The sequence below is a fragment of the Chinchilla lanigera genome, unplaced genomic scaffold (assembly GCF_000276665.1).
Source record: "Chinchilla lanigera isolate Chin_1 unplaced genomic scaffold, ChiLan1.0 scaffold00024, whole genome shotgun sequence".
In the NCBI taxonomy this organism is placed as follows: Eukaryota; Metazoa; Chordata; class Mammalia; order Rodentia; family Chinchillidae; genus Chinchilla; species Chinchilla lanigera.
In genome coordinates this window covers 110052-135577 of record NW_004955425.1, presented here as the reverse complement: position 1 = coordinate 135577, position 25526 = coordinate 110052, and the positions used below count along the sequence as shown (strand labels likewise).

The window sequence follows — 25526 nt, the reverse complement described above, 5'->3', positions numbered from 1 at the left end:
ATCATGCATACAAATAGAGAGCAGAAATTGCTTTTCTTGGTACTTTCTATTATTTAACTGATGATTATTAAAGGGTCATGTGTCTCTATGTATTTCTAGAACCTAGCAACAGTGCTTGAAGCATTTATTAATTCTTTAACGAACAACTGAGTTTACTTCAAATATATAAACTAGTGTCAATATAAAAAAGGTTTTTGTCATTAGAAATGACAAGAAAGCATCCCCTTAATGGAAAAGAGAGTCAAGCCAGCCTGTTATGTATACCCTGTTATGCAGCGTGGGGATTTTTTTCCCCTTTACCTGAAAAGCTATCCTTGTCTAGAGCTGTGAGATTTCTGGCTTGATAGATGTAACAGCGCAAATGATAGATGTAGACTCCTGAAAAGAACAAAATGAGGTTATACACAAGAAATATAATATTGTATTCTGGTATTTTTCTGGAATATTTGGGGATAACATATGCCCCAGATACAACAGAGAATCCATATACAGTAGTACTGAAGTTCACAAATGTTTTTATTTGTAAACATTTTGGTTTGCAAAAAGAAACATTAGGCAAAATTTTATTTTTGTTTATGAACTCTGCATTGGGTGACAAACACAACTGTGGTCATCTTTTCCAAAATCATAGAACAAATTAAGTTCGTGAACTGAGACAACACTAAGAGTGATGCTGTATCCTCTCAAAGTAGTTTATTTCTTGTAAAATATGACTTAAAAGTAGTCCTCCCTTATCCGTGGTCTTACTTTCCACACTTTCAGTTGCTTATTGTTCAATTGCTATCTGAAAATATGAAACGGAAAATTCCAGAAACAAATAATTTACAAGTGCTAAGCTGCATGCCATCTTAAGTTGCATGCCATTCGAAGTAGTAAGAAGAAATCTTGGACCATCTTGCTCCATCTCTCTGTGATGTAACTCAGCCCTTTGTCCAGTGTATCCATGCTACATGTGCTACCCACTCATTAGTCACTTCATAGCTGCTTGGTTATCAGATTGACTGTCATGGTATCAGTATTTCAGTTCTTGTTTTAAATTACATTTTAGTCTACTTAATAATGGTTCCAAGGGCAAGTGTAGTGGTACTGGCAACTTCATGATATTTAATACATTGTTATAATTGTTCTATAGTTTATTACTGTTATCAATTTCTTGCTGAACCTAGTTTATAAATTAAACTTTAACATAGGTATGTATAAACAAAATATATATATATATGTGTGTGTGTGTGTGTGTGTGAGAGAGATTTGGTATTATCAATCAATTTCAATCATCCACTAAAGGTCTGGAATATATCCTCCATGAATAAGAAGAAAAATACTGGGGATTTTTTTTTAATACTATAGTAAGCCCAGTGCAAAGTGTGACAATCAGGTGAATATTATTACTATTTGTTGGACAGACCTTTAAAATAAGACTCGGTCACGAGCATTTATAGAAATAGGGCCATCTATACTACCAAATCTGGGAATAGCTATCGGCTAAAATTTCTTTGACATTTCAAAATCTTTACAGTACTTCTCTTTATTATTATATTAATGCATAAACACACTCCTCTTTCACAAAAATTTGAGAGCTAGCAGAGCATTGTGACTGAACATACAGATTCTGGGAGCCCTGGCTACTTGTGTTCAAATCTTGTTTTTAAGACATCGAGGAAAGTTATTCAATGCTTTTGTACCTTCATTCTCTCATCTGTAAAATGGGATCAATGACAGCACCTACTTTAAAGGGTTGTTATGAGGATTAAATGAATGACTACATGTACAGTACCTGACACATGCTAAGACCTATGTTAAGTATTTGCTATTATTATTATTAATTAGGTCTACCTTGTTCTGAAATTCCTGAAAGCTAGCATTGAATCTAACCTTTATTTAAACTCTAATTAAAATAACAGTTTTGGATGCTTACCAGATAGAATGAGTACATATTAAACAGATTCCATTAAAATCAATGACTTGATCATCTTTTACCCCAAATATGGCACAGTTTTATAAACTGTATTTACAAATCTTCTCCATCAAGTTATAAAATTGAAAGTCATGTTCATACGAGGAGATCTTTATCATATTTGGGGATTCGAAGGGTTTCCTTGAGATAAAAACCATGGAAGTTAAATTCACAAAGACCCGTTCCAAACTCACTGTTGAAGCTACAGGAGACGATGGGAGTGTTTGCCCCAAACACGGTGGTGGCGCTGTGCTTCGGCAGCCCCATGCTCTTCTCGTCTCCGTCCTCAGAGGTGTCTGCTCCCTGCAGTGGGCCAAACACAGTCCCCGAGTAAACAAGCCGAGAGGTAAGAAGCACGGGCAAATGCAATGGTGGCTTTTAAGAGAAATTTTGTAACCCAACCACCAGTGTTTCAAGATGAGTAAGATAGTAAGGATAGTAAGTGACTTCCTCAAAGGCACATCACTAGAGAGCAGCAGAGAGGAGGTAGAAGCCAATCCCTCTGGCTCAAGTCCAGGTTTATCAAACTCTGCTGCTGAAAGAAGAGGAAAATGTACAAGATGTAAGTAAGAGGGTGAAAAGGATGGGAGGAGAAAGAGAAACAACAGTGGAGGAATACACGTCAAAATGCAGAAATACAAAAACTGGCTGCTATATTGCTTTGTTTGGTTTGGTTTTAGTGTTTTGAGACAGAACTTCACCATTACTGTTCAGGCTGATTTTGAACTCATTATGTAGCCCTGGCTGGCCTGGAACTTGCAGTGATCTTCCTGCCTCAGCCTTCAGAGGTATGCGCCACCATACCAGTTGCCATATTGGCTTAGATCATTCATTGCCATGTTCTTATTCTTTCCTTCCTTTCATCAGCCTGCATTTCCATGCCTTCACCTTCTTTACTGTGCTTCTGTCTACTTCTCTAATTTTTGAGCCATCCTTCTGTTTTTCCCAGCTCACATCTGTACACTTAGCTCTCCTGGTTTGTTGAAGAATTTCAGTTTCCAAGGGATGACCAAAGAACCTGTGCCGGGAGTGTCGATACCTGAAACACGGGTGCTGGAATAGATGTACTTAGAAAAATGCTGGGAGAAATGGGTTTGCCCATAGGAGTATTTCTTGGTTCTATTCATATGTTAAAGCTTTGTTTATTATACAGGAATTATTAAACATCTAGGATGGGTACTTCTGTTCAACCTGTTTACAATCTTACAGTACTGGGGTTACAAGAATCTCCGTGGAGTGGGCAGTTTTGCACCCAACATTTATATTTTCTCTATGACAATATTATTTACACTTTGGCTTCTAATTACTTACAAGGGCACCTTCAAGTTTAAAGATGGCAGCTGCACCATGTGTTTCTGAAGGAGCCATTTTTCTTCTCCAGCGTCTGCGACGAAAAGTGTCAGAACTACGCTGTTGCCAGTGAAATTTCCAGCCAATTAAGGAAGCATATTCCCATCCCTCACGGTCTTCAAATTCTTCCATGGCCTAAAACAGAGGTAAGACTTTTAGCAATAATAATATTCTTTATGCTGATAAAGCAGGCCACTGGGTCCATCAACAAATAACGTAGCAATACAAATCATCCTGTGCTGAGCAAAAATGGGAGGCTCTCTGCCTTTGGAGAGCTGGTGAAATGTGGAAATACAGAACTCATCAGTCAATTCTAGTGCAATGAAGTGTAAGCATATGGGAGATGGATCCTTAGGGAGGGAGTCTCATTGTCATACAGTCTGAAAAACATTATTTCTACTTTATATGTGGAGTGAAAGATCATACCCCTCCCTGAGGAAGGAGATGTCTTGCCTATGCTAATGGCTGCCAAACTGATAATTAGAATTTAGTCAGAAAAAAAGAAGAAGAAGAAGAAGATAGTCAAACACCTCTAGAAACTTCTCACTCCATCAGGCTGGGATAGTTCAATAGCCAACACTCATTCTTTCATCAGCTCGTTCATTCTAGTACCCTCCTTCTGGAAGCATGTTCCTGAGCTAGCAAGAAGTTGCACAGACAACTGTGGTTCCATTTTTATTTCCACTGAATTAAAAACAAAACAAAACACACCTCATATCACCTCCTGGAGTTAGGCATTTAAGGCAATCAAAACAATTCCTGTTTAGCTAACCACATTCAAACATCAGTCCTGTCACTTACCCTAGAGTACATCTATTTCAACTGTGAGCTTTATCTGTCGAATGGGCACAGAACTCAGAAAGTACAGGGTGTGGATAATGCACACGCTGTAGCTAGCCCTACGCAAAGTACGTAAAACATGCCATTATTAACTGCTCTGAATATCCTTTACCACTTAATTTATTATTGCATTTAAAGTCTTACAACATCTTAATTAGATAAGAGTTGTCTTCATTTTTCAGGTAAGAAAGAAAGCCAGCCCAATCTGTATCTCATTCTGAGTTCCAAGGCATTGCCATTGATATATTATCTATCCAAATAATTGCAGTGATCTCTTACTACCTCTATAGTTGTTCTAACATTTAACCTGCTTCAGAATCCCAAGGAGGCCTTATTGAAATACAGATTGCTGGGGCCATTCCCAGAATTTCTAAATCAATAGGACTGAGGTGAAGAAACAAAGAAATACTTCTCACAAGTTCCCCAGGTGATGGTCATGATGGTGGTAGCAGTGTGTAGGCTTTGATAACCTCTGGGAACAGGATTAAGCCCTTGATTTGCAAATAGTTCTAGAAAATATCTCCTTAAGTCGAACTCTACTGTTCCTCTTACCCTTGCAGTACTTGAAGGTGCTTGTGTTAAATCTTTCTTGCGTTTCCGGACCAGCCTTCGCCGTCTATGAGTGTGATACATTTTCTCTGCTGCAACCCAAGACTTAGGCTTATTGTCTGGAGGGATGGTAATTCCATACTCCCAACCTGGAACAGGATTTGTGAACAGTTACCCAAAAAAGGTGCATTTTCCAGACCAGTAAATAACATTCTAGATAAAATTTAGTCTTTCTCACGGCCTGCAAATATCTACTATCATGACTTACAGGTGGAGCATCCCTTATCTGAAAACTTGAAATCCAAAGCACTCCAAAATCTAAAGGTGTTTGAGTGCAATATTGCCACAAATAATTCCACACCTGACCTTATGCAATTAGACAGTCAAAATGAAGGGGCACTAAAAATATTGTATAAAATTACCTTTGGGTTATATGCATGAAACATATAGGAAACCTAAATGAATTTTGTGTTTACATATCTCCAAGCTAGCTCATTACATATATATAAATATTCCAACATAAAAAAATTCCAAAATTGAACACATCTGATCCCAAGCATTTTGGGTAAGAGATACTCAAATTATATTGCTCCTTTTACTTTGTTGTACTTTAGTCAAACTAAATACAGCCTCATTCCCTAGATCCCTCCTCAGAAAGCGTTTTTGTGGCAGTAAGGTTCTCCTTTACCTTTCTGCCCCCTGTCACTCATGATAACTGAGTGAATCTAAGACTGAAGCACAGCACAAGGGGCAGAATGGGACAGTGAGTCAGGGGGTGGGTGTGTAGTCGCAGGCCCATGTTCAATTCCAACACCACCACATACTGGTTCTTTTTTAAATAAATAAATGTAAAAAATAAATAAATAAATGTCCTGCAAGTTGGTAAACTTGTCCATGCCTCAATTTTTCCACTACAAAGGTAAAATATATCTTTCTATAGGACTTCTTAAAGATAATCAAAATAGTGGATGAAAAACACTAGGGCCATGCTTAGCATATAGTTATTGCTCAATCAGTGGTATTATTATTATAAGACAGTGTGTGCACTGAGGTTGATTTGAAATCTTCTGTGTCAGTGTTGGTGTTTTCTTTTTTTTTTTTTTTTTTTTTTTTTTTTTTTTGGTTTTTCTCCGGTACCGGGAACCGAACTCACGACCTTGCGCTTGCCAGGCAGGCGCTTTGCCGCTGAGCTAAATCCCCAGCCCCAGTGTTGGTGTTTTCTATGTACTATTCCCTCTTATAAGAAAAAAGTCAGATTTTGTCTTTGACAACTTCAGATGTTATAAATTATTTCAGTTCAGATTACTATTCATAGACAAAGATGAATACCATTGCTAACAGAAACTACGTCAGTAATCTACATTATTGTTAAATAAGATTTCAAAGACATTTACAATTCTCCTTTCTGAGCTAGGAAATGATGCTCCCTGGGAGATTATGGGGTATAATTGCACTAGAGAAGCTAGATCTCTCTTAAACTCTCTTTCTGGATCTCCAAATATCTCAAAGCCCAAATAGTTGGTCCCATATACTTGCTATTTTCCACTCTTCACATCCCCAAAAGGACTTGTTAAAGTATTTACTTGTGCTTCAGCTGGTACATATGAATAGTCATGGGTGACACCATCTGACCTAGTTGTCATAGACTTTTCCTACCAAGGAGCTGTACTGTGTTAACCAAGGCCCGGCTGCAGAGCTCATAGTCAGGTAACAGATATGAAACACTACCTTTTTCATCCACAGCTCTATTTATGTCATATACCCATGCATCATCTTCCCACTCCCAACCTGGTGGACAAGTCAACTCGCTGGGTGATGCCGCTTTATCACCGTTCTTAAGAAAGAAAGAAAGACATAGGGGTTAATGAGTCCAGGATACAAAACTGAGGAAAGTTTCTTCATGTGTAAGAATGGTGTCCAAGGTTTACACAGCTACTAAGACACACATTTTGGTAAGAAAAAGTCTAATTTTATGTACAAAAATCAATAAAAATTGATTTTTTAAAACTAGCTTTTGTTTTTTACTACTAGGGTTTAGATTTAACCTGTGAAATTGCTTTTTTTGTAGGACAAAGTGATTAAATATATGGTTCAACTTCATACTATGAAATGTGCAACTTATATTTATGAGGGACTACACAGGAAATAACCCAACAGAGAACGGATCAAATATTAAAAACACATGCTTTCAAGTATTGGGAAATGCTATTAGAGGTTTGTAATGCTAATTATGTAAGATTGAGCAAAGTTTATACAAAATATAGGCTTAAATTTACATAAAAGCAGAGTTATGAAAAGAAAATTAATAAATAAAGGGAATAGAGGGGACCTGTAAACATAAAAAAAATCAGCTTCACTTTAAATTAAGAAGTGGAAATTGAAATAATGACAGGATACTTCTTGTTCATGTACTGACAAAGATAATACAATGGGGATGCTAAGTGTTCAGGCAAAAAGTCTTCTCACACAACATGATGGAAATAGAAATTCATAGACCTCTTTGAAAAGAAATTTGGCAATATTTATCAAAATTTTATATGAGTTTAAATTTTGACTGAGCAAATCCAAGGATCTTTCCTAGCCATAAATTACCACAGTGAATAAACATGTATGTGTAAAATGTTCATTGTCATTTTGCTTATAAAAAAGTGACATAACAACAAACAACAACAACTCTCCAAACCAGGAGATAAATATCTATAAAATTAGTTAAATATCTATAAAATTAGTTAAGTAAATTATAGTAGGTACATGTAAAAAATACTCTGCAGGCATTTTTTAAAGACTCATAGAGCTGTCTATACATATTGCTATCAAAAAATGTCCAAGATGCATTATTGGATGAAAACTACAAGTTGTAGAAACATACGTGCAACATAATTCTGCTCAGCTGAGAAAGAAAGAAGTTATGTACTTGTATATGAACATAAAACTATTAATGCTTATCTTTCAGAATTGCTTTTCATGTGTTTTATTTGGAATTTTAAAGAGCATGCGCCTTCCATTTTTTATGATCTTAAAAACTAGTTCGATAATAAATATTTACCTTAAAAAAGTAGAAAAGTTGCCTACTTTAAGCTTTACCCTGCAGCAACATCCAGTTGCATGGACCCATTTTCCTTTTAGGGATGTAGTAATTATGTTTTTATGTGGCCTAAGTTGTGAATGGAAAGTTATTTGGAACAGAAGTAGGAGAGTGGGTGGTGGTAGGCTTCCAGAAGATCGTGATTCAGAGATGACACAGGAAGGGTACTCTCAAGAGCAGGTTTCTCACCGCATCAGTGTAGGTATCCTCAGCTGATTTCCACTCGCCCCCAGGGTAGCGACTCTCATTCTGATAGACTTCATCCGTGAACTCTGTGTGGCCTGCGTCTGCCTCAGTCAACAAGCTGCAGGTGAGTGAGGGCTATGGTTACCTGAGGAGAAATGGCTACCAGCAACCTCCGCTCTTTCTAATGACTGGGAGGCACCTGGACCCTGGGAAAAGTATTAGTTCTCTCCTACTGGACACCAAACCCCTCTTTCTACCAACAGGTTTTGGCATTGCTTTGAGAAAGGGCCTGCTGGAGCAATTAGATATAAATTATAGAGAGCACTTCTAATCGGCGAGGTTGGTCTTTTTCTGTAGTGAGGGTGGGGGCAGAGGAACAGTCTTGTAGGCAGCTTTGTAGGGGGAATAGCGCTTCTGTCATATTTGTCTCAGTAAAGGGCTGTTCAGAGTCTGTCTAGCAAAACTCTCGGCTAACAGTTCAAAGAATAGGGAACCAATGCCTCTGTAGCCCTCCTATGTAAAAGATGCAGTGGAGGCCAACTCACCAAGCCAAGTGTGAAAATGTCTACTAATGGGTTGCTTGGTCTGTGCAACCCACACGGAAGGGAGGTTCAAATGTTCTGGATGGTTTCTAGGCAGACAGCCAAGCAATGTCATTTAAGACTTCAAACTCCAGTTGGGTACTTGAGAAATACTGACTGCGGCTTGCCAGTTTTCCACTTGGATTTGAAAACCCACAGAGGAAAATACACAGGTTCTAACCTTGACTTAATTCTCCTGTCAAGACCCATTCAAACGAGGGTTCTTTTACCATCTCTACATCTCTTCCCTCATGCATCTTCCCCTAGAATGAAGCACTGGAAAGGTATCAAAAAATAAATCTTCTCAACTGTTCATATAAATTGAGCTTGTCCATCGTTTTCTGGGCTCCAGAGAAGAACAAAAACCCTGGCTGCCACCTGACTCTAGGATTCATCCAGCTCTGACACGCTTTGACCTTTTGCTTTGCTAATCACATCTCCCCCTACTTTTCCCTGTCCTCACGTCTTCCTCGCTTGTGTCTAACCCAAACCCTAGTAAATTTCCTTTCTGATCCAACTCCCTCCGCATGAGCTGTTGTGGATCCAAAGTCATGATGTACAAGCACTGGGTCTTATCAGACCCTCATACTCACTTCTCTTCTCCTTTAATGTCTACGTAGTGATAGGAAACAAATGCCAGAGAGGCTAAACTCTAGTCAGGGGCCTTAAAATCTAACTCACCAAGTTTGTCTCTTCCAAACTCCAGTGTACCGTTATGCAGTGGTGAGAGGAGGGAGCTCTGCTTCTGGTGCTGTTGGCAGCACTTAGAAACCAGGCTTTAGCTTCCCCAGCTCCGGGGGGAACACACTTATCTCCTTCTAGTGTTTGTTTCTCTTTTTTTGAGTAATAGCTTTTGAGATATAATCCATATACCATGTAATTCACCTTTTGAAAGTGTACCCTCTACATTATTTGCAGATGTTCCAGCAGAATAGTTGAGTGCTTGTTTGGATGTCCTGGCTAGACTTAGGTTTCAGCCGTGGCCATACAATTTACAGGCTTAGTTGTCTTTGGACAAGTAGCTTAATCTCTCCACATCTCAGTTCCCTCATTTGCAAAGTGGAGATAATATTGTCTTGTTGAGAGGTAATTTATCCCTGAGTCTCTTGCGTGCCAGTTTAGGCACTGATTGTCTTTGCTATGGGTGTTCTTATGGGAACAGTCTTGGAAGGCAGAGAGAGTGTCTCTCTCCAGAGCAAAGTGCCAGAGTGCTCACTGCCCATTATAAGAGATTTGGGTTTCCTAAAGTCCACCTTCCTCTGCTACAGTGTAACTCACTGCAAGTGCAAAGATTGTCCAGCCCTGATCATGTCACCTTGTGGGGCCTGGGGTACGGGGAACGAGAGCAAATGTTAGGCTCTGCTATTGCATTACTGTGAGCAATAAGGTCCTTTTCTCTGAACCAGGAGTCACATGTCTCCAGCCAGCATTCATGAAACTGTGGCAGTCAGCCTTCTTAATACAACAGGATAAAATATCAAACCCACATAATACTCTTTTTCTGTTTTGCTTTTGAGAAAGGTCTCACTATATAGTTGAGACTAGCCTTGACCTATGTAGCCCGGGATGCCCCCATTTCATAGTAATCCCCTATGTAAGCCTCACAAGTGCTGAGGTTAGAAGAGTGAGGCACCAGGCTTGGTGGAGACCCGTATAACACTTGCCACTATTTGTCTGGTAGAGCTGTAGTTAAGATTAAATAAGATGATACTATGCTCAGCACACAGCTTGGCACATTCATACATAATAAATTCTCAGTAATTGCCAGTTATCAGGTGCTATTTATAGTTATCTGCCTTATGGGATACTGATGACATCTTTCAACTTTCTATGAATTTCTATGGTATTATATAGATATTATCAAGAATGACAGTGAAGACAATCCATTTAGAAAATTCTAAGATATGCTTCATTGTCATATTCTTTTTCTCTGAGAATGAAAAGCTTACCTTCTTTCAGGATCAACTATCCAATCTCCTTCCCATTCCCAGCCTTTTGGAGGCAAAAAGAATTCCCTCTTGAGCTTTATTTTTCCTGTGACATCAGAAAACTTATGACGTCTCACTAGTCCAGAGGTGCCCCATTTTCCAAACATGAGAGCTTGGTTTTCATACTACCAAGAAACAAATGAAATGAGAGAAACACCGTCAGAGAGCCAGAAATAGTCAGTCCATAGATTTTCAAATTCATCTAGGACTTAGGCTAGATAACCATAGAAAGTGAAAAGGTTTTACAAACTTGGGGTGTTGTTGATTGTGCAACTTTGGATAAGTCATTTGCCTTTCTAAGATTCAATGTTATTGTCTGTAAACTGGGGACAATACCACCTCTCTTATGGAGTTATTCTGGAGTTCAAGTTAGCAAATTGTGAATATGCTCTGTAAACAATGATACATAATGCTAGTTCTTTCTGTCATTATTTTGAATAACTCCAAACAGTTCCCTGAACCGTATCTTCTAAACACCTATGAAAGTCCTCAATTTATGAATGTGCAGATTTCATAAAGTTTGTAAATTAACTGTTTAGAACTTGGGGCACATTTACCCACAGAAGTAATATATAAATTTTTTTGAACAGGAATCTTTTTTATTTTAAAGGGAATTTAAAAAACCAATAGCAACAACAACAAAAAACAATAACAAGCAGGGCATGGTGGTGCACGCCTGTAATCCCAGCACTTGGGAGGCTGAGGCAGGAGGATCGTTGTGAGTTCGAGGCCAGCCTAGGCTACAAAGTAAGCTCAAGGCCAGCCTGACTTGCATAGCAAGACCCTGTCTCAAAAAAGACCAAAAAAAAAAAAAAAACAACAAAAAAAAACCCAAAACCAAAAACCACAACAACATAGACAAACAAAAAACAACACAAAAATAATAAAAATGATACAGGGTTTCAAAACAAAATGATAGAAGTTAACAGCGGGGGGTGGGGGCTGGGGATTTAGCTCAGTGGCACAGGGCCAGCCTGGCAAGCACAAGGTCATGAGTTAGATTCCTGGTACCGGAAGAAAAACAAAAACAAAAACAAAACAGAAAAAAGAACTTAACAGTAGTTGTTATATTACATATTGTTATCTTCAATGAAGTTGTTCAGATTGCCAGACACAAGAATGCAAGATTGATCAAACCATTAAAGAGAATTAAACATAATAGTAAAAAACAATAATGTATAAGTGATGTGTATTTCCTAGGCAGTCCACAAAGAATACATCTGAAACCCAATGGTCTTTTAGCATCTAGCCCTTTTGGGGCCTGAAAATTCTGAGCCTTAATCCTCTCTGAAGTGTGGCAGGTAGACTGAGTCCTTTCTGGGAAGAAGGTTTAGTGGCAATGGCAGACACTGATTTACAGAGCACTCCTTCCTAAGAGTTTCTAAATCTATGGTGTCTGCTCTTCACACTCACATTCACGGAAAGAGTTGAGATTTGTCAGCGTGGTAGGTGTCCCTATTTAGTCCCAAACTGGAACTTCCATTTGTCTGATGATGATTCAACCAAGAAGATGGTTAGCGTAAACCCTAGAAAAGTTTTTGGCTGAAGGAGAAGGGAAGCAATTTGAGTAAGGGTCTTTTAGGAAAACAGGAACAAGCACACACACTAGGAACACTGTAGTGTTGTCTCAGATATTGCCTCTGAGCCTGGAAGGGAGACAAGCTTTAGGCAGAAGCTAAAGGAGCTGTTGTTACCAAGCGCAATGAGACTTAAGAGCGTGTGACAAGGGCAGAGAATGGAGGAACAAGGCTTTCCTATTGCTTCTGCTTTGAAACCAGCATGGTCCCAGTAAAATAGTAAAATCTAAGCGAGTACTTCAATGTGGACGAAAAGGTGTCAGTAACAGCAGAAATGGAGGTTATTAAGTGTCTTTGAGGACTGTGGCCTTTAGCCTGCAGCAGCAGAGGCATGATAGTAAGAAAAAGTATGTGAATAAGCACACATGAAACACCAAAAGTCCCCTAGAAATTTTCAGGAGAAATTTTTACAGAGAACCAAGTCTGGTATGAGCCCATGAAGGCAAGAACTAGTAAAATTCCCATTATCTCTATTAATGTGCCAGTCCTCACAGGTCATGAGAATCCAGAGAAACTAAAATAGGTGGATCCTCCCCTACATGAGTTGAAGGTTGAGCTCAGCTCTATGAAAAGAAGGGTCTGGAAATGGGAAAGAGTGGAAAGAAGCCCTAGGCTGGTTGACTCTTGGTTAGGGGTGTTCCTCCAGGCTTAGTCCCAGCCACAGAGCTGGACGGCAGGTGGATGCCAAGGGATCCAACAGGAAAGTAGGAGCCAGCCTCTCTTGCATGTATGCTGATTCCCCTACTTTGCACTGTCCGTGTGGCTGTATATCAACATCCTCTACTCAGGACCTTCCCAGCGGCTACCAGCACAGCCTCTATTTATCTCCAACAGCACTTCCAGGTCTGAGCTGTAAGGACTTGTGTGTCTCATATGTTTCCATTATTTCTTAAAGTGGCCACAGATGCCCATATCCATCTACCCAAAGTAGAATCACCTCTGGTGTTAATTCCTAACTCAGACATGAAATCAGAATCCCCAGGATGACCCTGGGAGCCTGCATGTTCAACCAGAGACTCAGTTTTACAATAATTGCAATAGACTGTGAGACCCTTGAAGACAAGGCTTGGTGTCTTCATCATCCTCATCATAAATACTCAATAAGTATTTTTAGGGACCTACTATGTGCCAGGCCTCACTGAATAAGCAAAAGGTAAAAATAAAACATGGCTATGAGTTCTTTCGCCTGGCAAGCAGATCAGAGCTACAATCCTGAGCCAGGAACACATTGAGAGATTAGCTAGAATGAAAACAATCTTCTTTATTTGAACATGAAGTCCTATTTGCTGAATGATGTTCATCTGAAAATTATCAGAAGAACCCTCCAAATACATCCAGTAAATTTAAATCATAAGCACTTTGAGTTAAAAGTGGTGTATGAAGGAATCAAAATAATTCTTTTTGTGATAAAAGTTTATAAAAATTGTTTTCGTTATAATGAGAATTTTAATTAGTGATGTGGGTTTAAAATTCAGTGAAGGCTCTACTTATCTTTGCTATTTTTCAAGTATTCAGGTAGAATTTTCTTGCCCATAAGCACCTGAGGACTCTTGTAAGTGTGCAGTGGATCTTCTGTGATTTAAGGATCCCCACCCCAAGCAAACTTCTCAAGCTCTGAACATCTTAAATGTTTCTTTTCCTGAGTTGGTGTAAGTGAGTGTTTACTCTTAGTGTCCCACCATCAGGGACAATGTGACTTGCTATTACTGAATTTTTGTGCCAAGAACTGGAAGAACACCAGTATTGCTGGCTAGAATTACCACACAAAACTGATAACCATTTGTGGTGTTCCAATATAGACAAACTTCTCAAGGATCATCTTAGTGACGGTGAACCTTTTAGCACTTTCAATGGTAACAAAGAGACAGCTGCGGCAGACATCCCATAGGCTCACCACTGTGACCTGGCCTCTTAAATTTAGATCATTGGAATGGATTATATGTGGTAGCAACTTTGTTTATTTCTCATATGTGAATATTTTCCCTAAAATTAACACAAAATGTCTCCCTCACCAAAAAGAAAAAGACAGTAACATTATTAAATGTACCATTTCAGCAAAGACGGTGAAATTTCCTTCTGCAAAGCTATTGAATTTCTTCTCAACAGCACTTAAGCCCAGCCAGATGTTCACTCGCAATTGTGCAGGTACCCTGGACCCATTAGTTTTTTCCTGTGGATACTGTGAGATGAAAAATAACACATTGCATCACACTGGACACCACATGGACTGTGACATTATGCTAAAGTCAAAAGCAGACTAATCATTTAATTGTTGCTTTCACCAGTCTAATTTTATGTTCACTGTAGTTAAAATATTTCCAAATGACCCCACAATAGATTAAAATAACAGTTAAAGCAGTGGATCTCAAGGTATAACTCATAGATTTTTACCTGTCCCTCAGACCTATTCAGGAGGTGCACAAGGTCAAAACTATTTTCATTTTAGGACTAGCATAATATTTATCTTCTTAATGGTACTGACACTTGCACTAATGATGCAAAAGTAGCAATGGATAAAGCTGGCAATGCAGCAGGAATCAAGATGGTGACACCAAACTGTACCTAAGGGTATGACAGTAATGGGCATAGTGTCTATGTACTCTCAAGTAAAGAAAATGAATTTCTGGCTTTACTAAAGAATGCTTTTAAATTCTTTTAAAACCTGAAAAATTTACCAAGTTAAAAAAGTTTAGTAAAAATTACTAGCCTTATTAAATCTTAACCCCAAGGGTTGAGATTTAATAAGGTTTTGAGATTTAACAAGGCTAGTAATTTTAGGGTTGAAATTTAATAAGGCTAATAATAATTTTTAATATATTTATGCCTTAATACTTAGTATGATGAAATGAAAAGTATGCACAAAGTACCTCAGGTACACATTAGTGTATGATAGTTGTCTTGAGAAAAGCTCTTGAACAATCCTTTTTTCTGATTTTTAGTTTTTTTTTTTTTTTTTTTCTGGTACCAGGAATCAAACTCACGACGTTGTGCTTGCCAGGCAGGCACTCTGCCACTGAGCTAAATCCTCAGCCCCGATTTTTAGTTTTTGAGACAGAGTTTTGCTGTATAGTTCAGGCTAGTCTTGAACTCATTACGTAGCCTAGGCTGGCCTCAAACTTGTGGTGATCCTCCTGCCTCAGCCTCTCTATTGCTGAGATTACAAGTGTGTGCTACCATGTCCAGCTTGAACAATCTTTTGAGTTGTGAACTGAACTGTAGTTTTCAATGAAATATTTTTACTTAGAATAGCAATTGATAGGCAAATTAGATTTGGAATGGAGCAGACATTTTCTTGAGCATAAACAAAGTAGCATATCACTACAAGGAAAAAAACTATATTTGTTACCAATGACAAAATTCCAGCTTTAGAGGAAAAAAATTGTAGTTTTGGGAAACTTGTATCTATCACAGTGAGTTTGAGAGTTTTCTAATACATAAAGACTTTTCTGATAAGATAAATGTGATTTTTTCCCAGTCTGTTTCACACTGTACAATGAAATATGCCAACATGAGGAATTTATTCCCAGTGACCATGCTTGATGTTACAAAATATGCATGGATAAAATAGCCACTCAAAATTTAAGAAAGACTAATGGATTTTTATGTAACTGAATATGAAAAATTCATTGATGGAGTTTTAAATTCAATCTACAACTTGACTTTGGTGTTACAGCAAAGATGAATATCCACAATTATTGGAAAAGATACTCTTTCTTTTCCAAATAGCATTTCTATATGAGGCCAGATTCTCTTCATATACTTCAACCAAATAATGTAGCCCATCAGCTTAAATGCACAAATAGATACAAGAATACAGTTATATTTCTATTAGGCAAGACATTGAAGAAGTTTTTAAACATGAAACACCACCATTCTGTTGTTTGTTTTATAGAAAATACAGTCCTATTTTATAAAAATATGTGATTTATGTTAACAAGTGATGAGTTTGTTACTGTTATTGGTGTTTTGTCTGTTTGCTTTGTGGTGGTGGAGATTAAACCCAGGGCTTCCTGCATGCTAGGCAAGTACTCTGTCACTGAAGTATGCCCTCAGTCTCAATTACTGTCATTGTGAAATAAACTAATAAATATTTTAAATTTTATTTTAGTTTATATTATATCAAATATTGATAGATGCAGCCAATAAAAACAAGGGTCTTCAATTAGTTCTGAGGTCCTCAATTAGTTTTTAAACAAGGTACCTATCATGTGGTCACAAGGCCAAAAACATCCACCAAATTAATTGTTTTCTTAAGCTGAATAACAGGTATTAACAAAATCAGTGAATATATAAAACAATTTCTTAAAGGCTTTCGCTATTTATTTATTGAGTACTAAAACCTAGCACATACCACACCCCTCTGTCTATCTCCTTTCCCACCTCCTGTGAAATTTTGTTTATTAATCAGTTTGCTTCCACCCACTGCTGAGGTCAATTATAATTGTGGTTCTATCTTACATAAGATTTATTCTGCAAAGAACACTTGAAAATCAGATACTCTTTCTGGTTGTACTTATACTCTCCTGATTAAAAGCAATGAGTACATTTATTAAAAGTTAGTAGCTATCTCCTTGTTTTAAGAGAACACACTCCCTTCACTGCTTTTTCCTCTTCTTTATATTTATTCTTCTTCCCCAAATCCAACTCATTGCTCAAGTTGAGGTTGATCAGAGAGAGAATGTTAAAATATACAGACAGGAGCTATCCCAGTTTCTGTGTTTCCAACCTCATCTTTGCTTTGGTTTTCCAAATGCAAACACAGAGAAGTTCTTTGTCCTACAAAGTCCCCAAGTATATGCAAAATATTGGATACGTGTGCACTGTTCTGGAGAAGGCTGGTGGCTTTCATCAGGCACTGGAGTCTATGACTCTCAAAATGCTCGGAACCCCTGCCGTAAGGAAGCAATTATCAAATATTTTGAATTTGAGGACTCATTTGGCTAGAGCAATAGATTCCACGGGCTAGGTATACCACTTTCTCTTTCCTCCCAAACACTCACTAGAATTGAAGGAAAGAAAGGCATCCCCTTGCATGAGACATCAGAAGGAAGCAGAAAACTCATCATGTTACAATGTTATGTTAGTATTAATGTCACAGTGTCATTAAGGAAGATATCCATGATGAATGCCAACTGACCTCAAATAACTCTAAGAATTATCATCCTAGAAGGAGATGTTAAATGGGCTAGAACTGATCACAATCACCCTACCATTAAACAGTTAGTAAATTATAAAGCAAGCCTTTCTCCAGGACACAAGTTTTGCATTTAAATATTTCACATCACATGGTGAAGACATATACCTTCAGAAAGATGGTTTGGGTTTTCCCACAGTATTTCCCAGATGCCTTCTCCCCACTGGTGGAGTATAAAACCTGATGTGCAGGAACTCGTGCATAGGCCAGTCTTTTCTCTCCCCGGATCATCCAGATGATAACGTCAGGCATACTGTTTTGCGGCTGGGCACGTAGGTTGGATGGGGAAGGAAAAGCAAATTTAAGATTAGTCTAACTGCAGAGGCACTGGCAAGGTTACAGGTTGGACTGTCTGGGCTCCTCTAAGCACAGAGATGCTGTGATTAGGAGTCTGTCCCAAAGTCCCTGGACCCACATATTCTCACGGGACCACACTGTGAGCATGAGGGGTTGGGAGACACATGGCAAGTGACCAAGTGGAAAAGAGAGAAGAAGGGAAGCAGATAAAAATCACTGGTAGATACTCTACCTAATCTGTTCTTGGGGGTTCCAGGAAACACTCCCTCTTAGCTCAAGCTAAGGAAGCTACCAGCAGCAGTCAAAGGGCTAGAACATGCATATGTTTCACAAGCTGCTTGGTATGTATCTGTCTCATAAGCCAATACTTGCCCATTCTAAAATATTAATTTAGTTGTAGAAAGCTCTCTTTTTTCCTGACCAAAAGAGTTATAAGTTCACTAAAGAAAATGTGAAAATACCAGTGTATGCAAAGTATAAAATCACAGTTACCTGTACGCCTGTATGTATTTTTTGTATTTTAAAGAGAAAATAAAATAACAACAAAGATAAAAACAAAACAACTGAAAGAGTAAATAAAACCCAAAAGGTACAATAGATATTGTGAAAGGGAAAGAAACTGCTCAAAGGGGAGGAACAATTAGGTTGAGGGAAAGAAGAAAAGAAAGAAAGGAGGAAGGGAAAAATGTATAGATGTACATACAAGGAGTCCTGTATGTATTTTCAGAAGTGTTTCTACATGAAAACATATTACCATGCTATGGTTTGAATGTGTCCTTCAAGGTTCATCTGTTGGAAACTTTATCCCCAGTGCAACCTTATTGGGAGGTAGGGCCTAATAAGAGGTAAGTAGTTCAGGAGGGAGAAAGGCAGGCTGTGTCTTCATGAATAGTTTCACTCCGTTATCAAGGAAATGGGTTAGTTACCATGAGAGTGGGCTTGTTACAAATTCAGTCCCTGCTTGCTTGCTTTATCAACCTTTCTGGCTCTTCTGCCTTATGCTATGGGATGATGAACCAAGAAACCCCTTGAAAAGTACAGATTCCTCAAGCTTGGGATTCCTAGACTCTAGAACTGTGAGAAGTAAATCTCTCTTCTTTATAAATTATCCACACTTTGGCATTCTGTTACAGTAATGACAGGAACTTAAACACTATCCCCTTAACATTGGAAGGACAGGAAAGGGTTGTTTTTGCTTCCTTGTTCTTCCAGTCCACTGAATCACATGACAATGTTTATCCAGCACTCACTGTGTGTCCTGCTCTGTGCTAAGCATTTTACACCCCTCATCTCCTTTAAGTCTTCACATAACAGTGCAATGAAGTAAGTACTGTGCTTATTTCCATTTTATACCTGGGAAAACTGAAGCATAGATCAAACAACCTGTCCAAAGTAATGCATATCAGATCTAGGATTTAAATCCAGGTCTTTCCAACCCTGATCAAAGTTAACATTTTAATGCTCTGGACTACACAGCCATCCTCCTTCATCACTCAGAATATTCCATTTGGAACATTTGGAAAATGACAATGATTGGCCCATTTTGGAAACCCTTCCAGGACCCAACTAAAAATTCTTCTCTTGCTTTGTGTTATGGCTTGTGTCTAGCTATCCTCCAAAGCCTCATGCAGTCATGGGAGGGGTGGGCATTTCGGAAGTGGCTGAATTTAGAGTTTGTGATTCATTCATGGTACAATGCTGGGATTAAGGATGTGAGTGCTACACCCATAGGGAGGGTAGCCTGCGTACGATATAAGGGACAGAAAGAGTGTTACTGCTTGTTTGTTGCTTTCACTGTCCACCCTCCCCCCATGAACTGTTGTCTCTCTGCCATGTGCCACTCTGCCTTGGAGCCAGCCATTAATGGAATGAAACCTCTACAAATCTTTCCTCCCTTAACTTGTAGGTGTTGGGTATTTAGTCTTAGCAATGAGAAAAGTAACTAAGACACCTTGATTTCAATGGCTTTTGGCCCCATTACCCAGTGTCATCCTCAGCTCAAGTAACTCCTTGATTTCTGTCACTGGTCAGATCAGTTGATTTCCCAGACAATGTGTTAGATAGTCCATTTACCATCTTATCTTTAGTACCATTCCACAGAATTCTTCTTGCATATCATGTGACATTTGGGTGGTTTAAAGTTCTTACCTCTTCAGTCAGTTGTATTAGCTTATCAAACCAGTCCTCAATTTCTAACAATGTGGACATCATATCTGAGGCTTCAGACCTCATTCTCACAGCTGCCTCATGTATCTGGGAGAGAGATCTGGACCGTAACTTTAGGATCTGAGTATCAAGAATTGTGATGTTAGGTTTTCCTTCTGTGAGAGGCAAGGTGTATCTAAAAAAAAAAAAAGATAAGAAAAAGAAAGAACACTCTAAGTTTCAAAACTCTCCAGTTCAATTATGTTTGGTTTCTACCTTGCAAATCACACCAATCTCTTAACTAATTTTACATGAATTTCCTGATTTAAAGTTCATTTGAGTGTGTATGGCATTAGCAGAACAGAAAAGGGGATTAAAAGTCTAAGTAATGCTTTAGGCCTGACTACCGTCCATGGAGTCACTGGGAAGAAGATGGAGGTAATAGCAGCTGGAAGATACTGGCCTACCCTTCACTTGCTTCTTACAATATTTGTATGGATCCACAAAATGATGGTCAAGTGTGTGTGGGGATTAGAGATCATCTAGCTGAAGTGTTGGTTTTAGGACTTTGAATCTTAGGCAGTCTACAGATGGGATCTGGGAATCCCTGTAACCTCTAAGAAAAAGCACATATGTCTGTGTTGACATGTAAGCTGACCTAATGATGAAGAACAGGATTTGCAGGCAACTACTTGGGTCAAATTGTGGTTCTACCATTTAAAATCTATAACCTTGATCAGTTATTCAACCTCTTGTTTTCCTATCTTCAAGTGTGGGAAAATAATATCACTTTTTAGGGTTGCTGTGAAAAGTGAATTAATAGGCAGAGAATATAGCCCCTGCACAGTGAATTCTGAGTAATATTAACATCATCATCATCATCTCATCCTCATCTTCATCACTGCCATCATCAAATCCGATTCTCAAAAGGGCAGTGAGCTCCAAATGGAGTAAGAACCACTTGTACAGGTCAAGACTCCCTTCAAAATGAACCCTGGAAGTCAAGTGACAGGATCCAAAAGGGTACCAGAGAGTGGCTGAGCTGGGGCCGAAGCCCTTTCCTCTCACTACAACAACTCCTGTGACCACAGTGGGAGGCTGTCACCAACTCCAGGAAGTACTACTTACATTGTCCCCACCTAGAATTTCCACTTGCTTGAATTTCACTCAGCTCCTTAAATGAAGGAAATCCTAGAATTCTTAAACACTGAATTTCCGGTTGATAAAGTTAAAAAAGATTCCTACTTGATTCTTCAAAAACAGCTGACGTCAGAAGTGTAAGTAGATACATCTGTGTTTTGTTAAGCAAATCTGAAAATTCACATGCATTTTGTACATGAACGTTACTAGTGAATGTTTCTGTTCTGTTTCATTAATAATTATGGCAATACATGTGAAGAGTTAGGGTCCTAGAGTGATTCTGTAAGGCAAAAATATATGTGAAAACTATTAGCTCAAAAAACACACTTGAGACCTTTGGTAAATAGATGTTGACTGTGAACTGTGAAGAAGAGGGCTTTGCTGGTAAACCCGACTCCAGGCATCGCTTCCCTTCCTTGGGCCTCTGTGCCCTCATCTTTCCTCATCTTTAAAATGAGGAGACTCAGAGATGTTTCACTAGGATCCAGTTCTCAAATTCTCTCAACATGTACACGTGCCCCAACAGTACCTTTTCAATGACCTGGCTAAACCACTAGGCGGCACAAGAAGACAGGGTAATTTAGGGTAGCATCAGAGGAAAAGAAACCATCCAGGGCTCTTCTGCTTATGGAAAATACTCAATCTGCTCTTCTTTCTGAACTTCCCAGCCCACCTCTTTATTAGCCAGTATCTAAAGTAATCTTGGAATGACTCATTTCCCCCATTGGTTTCCAAATGCCAGAAGATCTGAGTTGTTTTCCTACATCGCAGCTATGAAAGATCCTCTGGCACAAGACAAATTTACTGGCTTTTCCTAACAGGAGTTTGGGCACAGTTCCTTGGGCACTTAGTAAAAAAGTGAGTTAAAAGGACATTTCTAAAAATATGTTTATGGATTAGGGACATTGTTCTGAATGGTAAAAGCAATGCTTCACTCCCAGGCCCCATTCCATATAGGATCCAGGAGACACTCTCTTCAGGGCACTCATGGATTGCCGAGAAGAAGGAGCACAAGCCTGCTTGCTCCTTTCCTCCCCCCTCATTCCACCCCGTGTCCTGGGTCTGCTTCCTGGAGTGAAGCCCTGGCCTCTGTAGGCTACTTTAGCATTGGCACCAAATCAGAAAGCAGAGTTTTTCCTGATGGTGACTCAGAGACTCCACCTAGTGCAGGCCTTTTAAGAAGTCCAAACAGTTCAAATTCATTTTTCAAACAAGTACTTGAGATGATTCTAGAGCCTATTTCAGTCAGAATTAATGGAGGAGGGCATGGCTGGGAATGCTGAAATGAAAATAGGATCACTGTACCTTGTGTCTTCTATAACTTCATCTATCAGCTTCAACCACAATTTGGCCAACTGGTTTGCAGGAATTTTACCTTGTATCCCTGATTTTAGAGCCTCTATGTTCGATTGCTGAAGAATGTGGAAAGAGAGGAAATAAATAGTAACTTTGCATTATACCATTATACCTGGCAAAGGCTTTACTTTTACCGCCGAGAAAGAAAATAACCCCAAAAGAGTGAATTATAGAAAATCTAGAGGACTTTTTATATTTAATAATACTACAGCTTAGCACTATTTATTTTTTCAAATTGTAATAAATACTAATATGTTTAAGCAACAGAACAACCTTATATAGTTGGACCTTTAAAACCTTGTAAATATTTTATATATTCAACAATTAATACAAAGAAACCAGGCAGGATAGGGGAGGGAAACCTAAAACAGAATATAAACTAAAACAAAATGGATCAAATTGTATTTCTTTTTCTAACCTTAAAAAAATGTATTAGTACATGTTTGCAGTACAGGCGGTTTACAGTCAGCTTGAGGAGTCGGTACTTGTACATCCTTAGCTGCTTCTTTTCTAATCCCTGTCCCCTTTCCTCCACTCTCCCTTCCTCCTCTAATTGCCCTATCCTGATTTTCATTCTTGTTGCTTCAATCATGTTATGGCACATACTGTTTACATTCATGGGGGTCATTAGGTTACTGTACATGGTATATCTTTATTCCACTTATTTCTCCTTTCCCTCCTCCTCATCCCTCACCCTTGCTCCCTTGGACTTCTTCCCTATTGCAGGAGATCCATCCCCTTGTCCTCATCTATTTTATTATTCTCTTTGTCTTTATTTTGCCTCACTCAAATAAGACATACTGCACAGTATTTAAACTTGTGTGCCTGATTTATTTTATTCTACACTATATTTTCTAGATGTATCCATTTTCCTTCAAATATCTCAAATTTGTCATTATTTATAGCCAGGTAGTATTCCACTATATATTGACACCACACTTTCTTTATCCAGTCATCTGTTGATGGGTAAACAGGCTGCTTCCAGGATTTAGATGTTATAAATTGTGCTGCTATAAACATTGGTATGCATGTATCACAGCTGTACGATTGAAGCTCTTTGGGGTACACGTAGCAGAGAGATAACTGGGTCACATGAAATTTCTAATTTCAATTCTCTTAGAAGTCTCCATGCTGATTTTCATGATGGTTGTACTAGTTTACACTTCCACCAACAATGTAGGAGAGTTCCTTTTTCAGCACAGCGCTGCTATTGCTTGATTTCTTGTTTTTTTTTGTTTGTTTGTTTTTCCGGTACCAGAAATTGAACTCACGACCTTGCGCTTGCCAGGCAGGCGCTGTGCCGTGAGCTAAATCCCCAGCCCCAATTGCTTGATTTCTTGATTGCCATTCTTTCTAGAGTAAGATGGAATCTTAGTGCTGCTTAAATCTGCATTTCTCTAATGGACACAGAAATGTTGAACATTTTTTCATCTATTTGTTGACTATTTGTATTTCTTCCTCTGTGAAGTATGTTTATTTCTCCTTTCTTTCTTTCTTTCTTTCTTTCTTTCTTTCTTTCTTTCTTTCTTTCTTTCTTTCTTTCTTTCTTTCTTTCTTTCTTTCTTTTTGAGACAAGGTTTCACTATGCAGTTCAGGCTGTCCTTGAATTCGCTATGTAGCCCATGCTGGCCTTGAACTTATGATGGTTCTTCTGCCTCAGCCTCCTGAGTGCTGGGATCACAGCTGTGTGCCATCATGCCTAGCTCTTGCCCATTTCTTGACAGGGTCTTTAATTTTAGGTGGTTTAATTTTTTGAGGTTTTTATATATTCTAGAAAGGAGCTAATTATAATTCTGAGAAGTAATATAAATTACATTGAACTAACCTAAGTAACATCTGAGTTTATTTTGATTAGACAACCTTAGTCAAGAAGGCAACAATAATCATAAACATATGATCATTTATGATTAAACTAGAAGGCTTGTTTTTCATAGTTGTTTATAAGAATTTTAAGTTTGAAAATGAGTGACTATAATGAGGATAATGGAGACCAGGTTTCACCCAGTTAGAAAGAATAGGAAAAACTAGAAAAAGTCTTTGGTATTGGCCTAGAATTGGGATTATTTTAATAAACTAATGGCCTTTAGTATATTGATAGATATAGAAATAAATGCATATATCTATGTCTGTGTACATGTGTGTGCAAGCTTATCTTGCACACACAGGATACAGCCTAGAAACAATGATGTATCAGTAGCAGTGAGCACTCCAGTGCCCAAATCTGGTTATTTAAATGCTATTCCCTACTGAAGGAATCAGAACCCCTTCAAGAAATGGTGGTTCTTGGGCTAGGCAGAGAGAGTACAAGATAAGCTTAGACAATATTGTTGTGTCACACTGAGCATTTGCCAGCGGAGAGGTTGGGGGAGGCCCCACCATGAGTACTCAAAGCCCTGGCCATAGAAAGCCATCTTCCTTTTGAGTTTAGCATGGAATCAGAGCAGCTTGATCAGTGGAGATAAAACTGATAAGAACTAAAAAAAGCTGCAGAATGTTCAAAATGTAATTAGAAAAGAGATGTGACTAATTCTCCATCAATTTCCTTGAGAAGAGGATTTGGAAATTAATATTTTAACTACATTGCAAATCAATAGCAACTTTACTGTATAAACAATTTAATTGTATATTTATCTTTGCATATTGTCTTTATAATATATTATTTTTAAATTTTTCTGCAGCATCTCAGATCAAGTATGATCCTATATACCTTGGCTCAGTCTTAGTAAACTTTAGATCTTAGAAAAGTCAACATTAGTATGATTTTAAAATATTTATTTATTTATGTGTTTGAAGAAAAGGTCTTGCTATGTAGTTCAGGCTGGCCTCAAACTCACAGCAGTCTTCCTGCCTTCACCTCTAGTGCTGGGATTACAGGTGTGTACCACCAGCCCTGATTTAAGTTTTTATTTTTATAGATATAATACACATCAATTGTACATATTAATAGGTTTCGGTGTGTAATGGTTGATACATTGTGTCAATTTGGGAAGTTTAGAAGCTTAACTAAGTGACTCAGCAGTTCTATATCCTAAGATATAGAGGACATGCCCTAATGCACCTGTTTACATCCTAGGATGTTGTAATGGTTAATTCATTGTGTCAACTGGAGAAGTTTAGAAGTTTAACTAAGTGACTCAGCAGGGAGCCAGGGTCCTCACTTTGTAAACATCCTCAGTCTGTGCAAGAGGAGGGCATAGAGATGGTGTGAGTGCTATACCCACCCTAGGGTAGGTAGCCCGCTTACAATGTAAGGGAGGAAAAGAGGCTTGCTCCTTTCCTTTTTG

The 25526-nt window shown here is 38.5% G+C and overlaps 1 protein-coding gene across 1 annotated transcript in view; it reads right to left on the bottom strand.

The window, feature by feature from the left end:
• Positions 1-25526, bottom strand: part of Myof (myoferlin) — a 151175-nt gene that overhangs the window by 39634 nt on the left and 86015 nt on the right. Inside the window, 11 exon segments of the mRNA XM_005385818.2 lie at positions 301-378; positions 2149-2257; positions 3266-3439; positions 4697-4842; positions 6422-6527; positions 7968-8082; positions 10495-10658; positions 14158-14289; positions 17413-17568; positions 19750-19942; positions 22192-22298. Of these exon segments, the coding sequence (XP_005385875.1) occupies positions 301-378; positions 2149-2257; positions 3266-3439; positions 4697-4842; positions 6422-6527; positions 7968-8082; positions 10495-10658; positions 14158-14289; positions 17413-17568; positions 19750-19942; positions 22192-22298 (1480 nt within the window).